Genomic DNA, 2,049 nt, shown 5'->3' with positions numbered 1-2,049 from the left:
CCCCCCCCCCACCCTCGCAAGAAACACACCAATCTATTCCTTAATGGGGTAGAAACCACAGAAATGGTTGACTTAACATGAAGCTTGTGGCTTTTCAAAATGTGAGCGGAGGACACCAGCACCTCCTCACAATCTGCCTACTTATGCTTTTACTTTTGCCAATGAATGACTGACTGATAGAATGATTGTAAATCCATACTGAGTTATAGTGTTTTCTTTCCTTTTTTTTGCTTTAGATATCTTGTTGAAATGACTGAATGAATGACAGTGACTGTGTTTGTGAGCGAGAGAGAGAAATGGGTTGATTTAAAAGAAACAAATGTCCATCTCTGACATTTAAAAAAAAAAAAAACAGATACATATTCCGTTAAGTACTTGTATGTTTCAAATAAAGGAGCAACACCAAGAGGAAAAACAACAACCTTGTGTGTTTGGGTGATATTTGTGTCTGAGGATGTAGTATAATGAAGGCCTCTGGAGGGCCTCAGCACTCTACGGTAGTGAACATCAGATTTCTGCTGAGGCCTTGTATGCAGCAATGCAACAGTGATGCAACGTCAGTGTTACTACACACTAGTTGAATTTATTGAGTACATTCAGCACATAAAAAAAAAAGATGCAGGCTCTTAAGTTAAACAAGCACTCAGGTATACGCAAAGTCCTTTGTGTTACAAAAACATACTGAGCAAGACCGCCTAAAATTCTAAGTTAAATAAAATACATCTATAGATAAACAAATAGAATGACTAGCAGCCGTTGGATATAATATGAATATGAATAAGCTTTCTTCATGCAACACAATCTACAAAGGTGTCACAACAACTCCAACACTTGTTCCCCAAACAACATTAGCTCTCCAACTCCCGCCCTGACACCCCCCCCTACCCCCACACCCCCATGCTCAACCCTCCACTTTGTCACTGATCCCTTTTCCGAAGAATGCAATAGGAATTTGTGCCAATCCAGAACCCGGGGAAAATCTTCTCCGGGGTATTTGCTTTGAACTTGTAAATCAGCCGCGCCTCCTTCTTGTCCTCGCCCTCCACGGCGAGGAACTTGATGATGCCGGCGGGCTGGTCCACGTAGATGCCCATAGTGGAGGACAGGGGGAGCTGGATGTCCACGTTCTCGCTGTTGTGCCAGACTTGGTAGCAGGAGCCAGACCAGCCGACGCCCCAGGAGCCGCTGTTCTCCCCGAGGCCGCAGGGTCCGCGCCCTTCGTTCCCCTTCCTGGGTGCGCTCTCAAAGACCACCCCGACCACCACCCAGCCATCGTAGTCCACCTCCCAGTAACCCCGGTAGCCCATCACAGCCTCCTTATCAGCCATAAGCAGGGGGGGGGGGGGGGGGACACAAGTGGATTTGTTGATTACTAAAAATGATCGATCGATTATTTTTCAGGCAAAAGTTTCCCTCGTTCCATCTTCTAAAACGTGGGGGTTGGTTTTCCTCATCCATGGCAGTCAACTAAATACAGGTAGTTTTTAGACTGTTGGTCAGAAAAAAAGACTTGCAAATTAAACTCTGGGAAATTATAATGAGCATTTTTCTGATATTTTACAGGCAAAAGGATTTATTGATGAAGTAATCCGTATTAATTAGTTAACTCGTTCGTTTATTAGTTTAATTAGTAAGTACTTAAGTACAAATGTTGAGGTACTTGTACTTTGCTTGAGTCATTTCTTTTCACGCCACTTTCTACTTCAACTACACTACATTTGAGAGAGCAGAATGGTACTCCACTACATTAATCTGACAGCTTTAGTTACAAGTTACTTCACAACTTCCTATTTCTACACACAAAACGCAGTAATAAAAATATTGTAGTTTGTAAAATCCAAGGTTTTTCTTATACATTAAACCAGGGGTTCCCAAAACTTTCAGCCCACGACCCCCAGAGTAACGGTGCAAGTGACTTGCGACCCCCCCCACTATAAACGTATGTAAACATTGCGCGCAACCACGCACGCAGTATCGGCGTGAAAATCAAAGGAGCTCTTCCCTTTTTAGTTATTTGTTTGGTTTTATTTTAAACTTAGCCACTAGTTT

At 43.0% G+C, this 2,049-nt stretch overlaps 1 protein-coding gene across 1 annotated transcript in view; it reads right to left on the bottom strand.

Annotated features, from left to right (window-relative positions):
• Positions 1-800: 800 nt before the first annotated feature.
• Positions 801-2,049, bottom strand: part of zgc:195001 (tripartite motif-containing protein 16) — a 10,579-nt gene continuing 9,330 nt past the window's right edge. The window contains exon 5 of the mRNA XM_032537754.1: positions 801-1,316. Coding sequence (XP_032393645.1) covers positions 918-1,316 — 399 coding nt within the window. The 3' untranslated portion in view covers positions 801-917. The remainder of the gene's footprint in view (positions 1,317-2,049) is intronic.

The sequence above is a fragment of the Etheostoma spectabile genome, chromosome 15 (genome assembly GCF_008692095.1).
Source record: "Etheostoma spectabile isolate EspeVRDwgs_2016 chromosome 15, UIUC_Espe_1.0, whole genome shotgun sequence".
Lineage (NCBI taxonomy): Eukaryota > Metazoa > Chordata > Actinopteri > Perciformes > Percidae > Etheostoma > Etheostoma spectabile.
The sequence above is the reverse complement of the archived record's forward strand: the minus strand, read 5'-3'. Positions and strand labels throughout refer to the sequence as shown.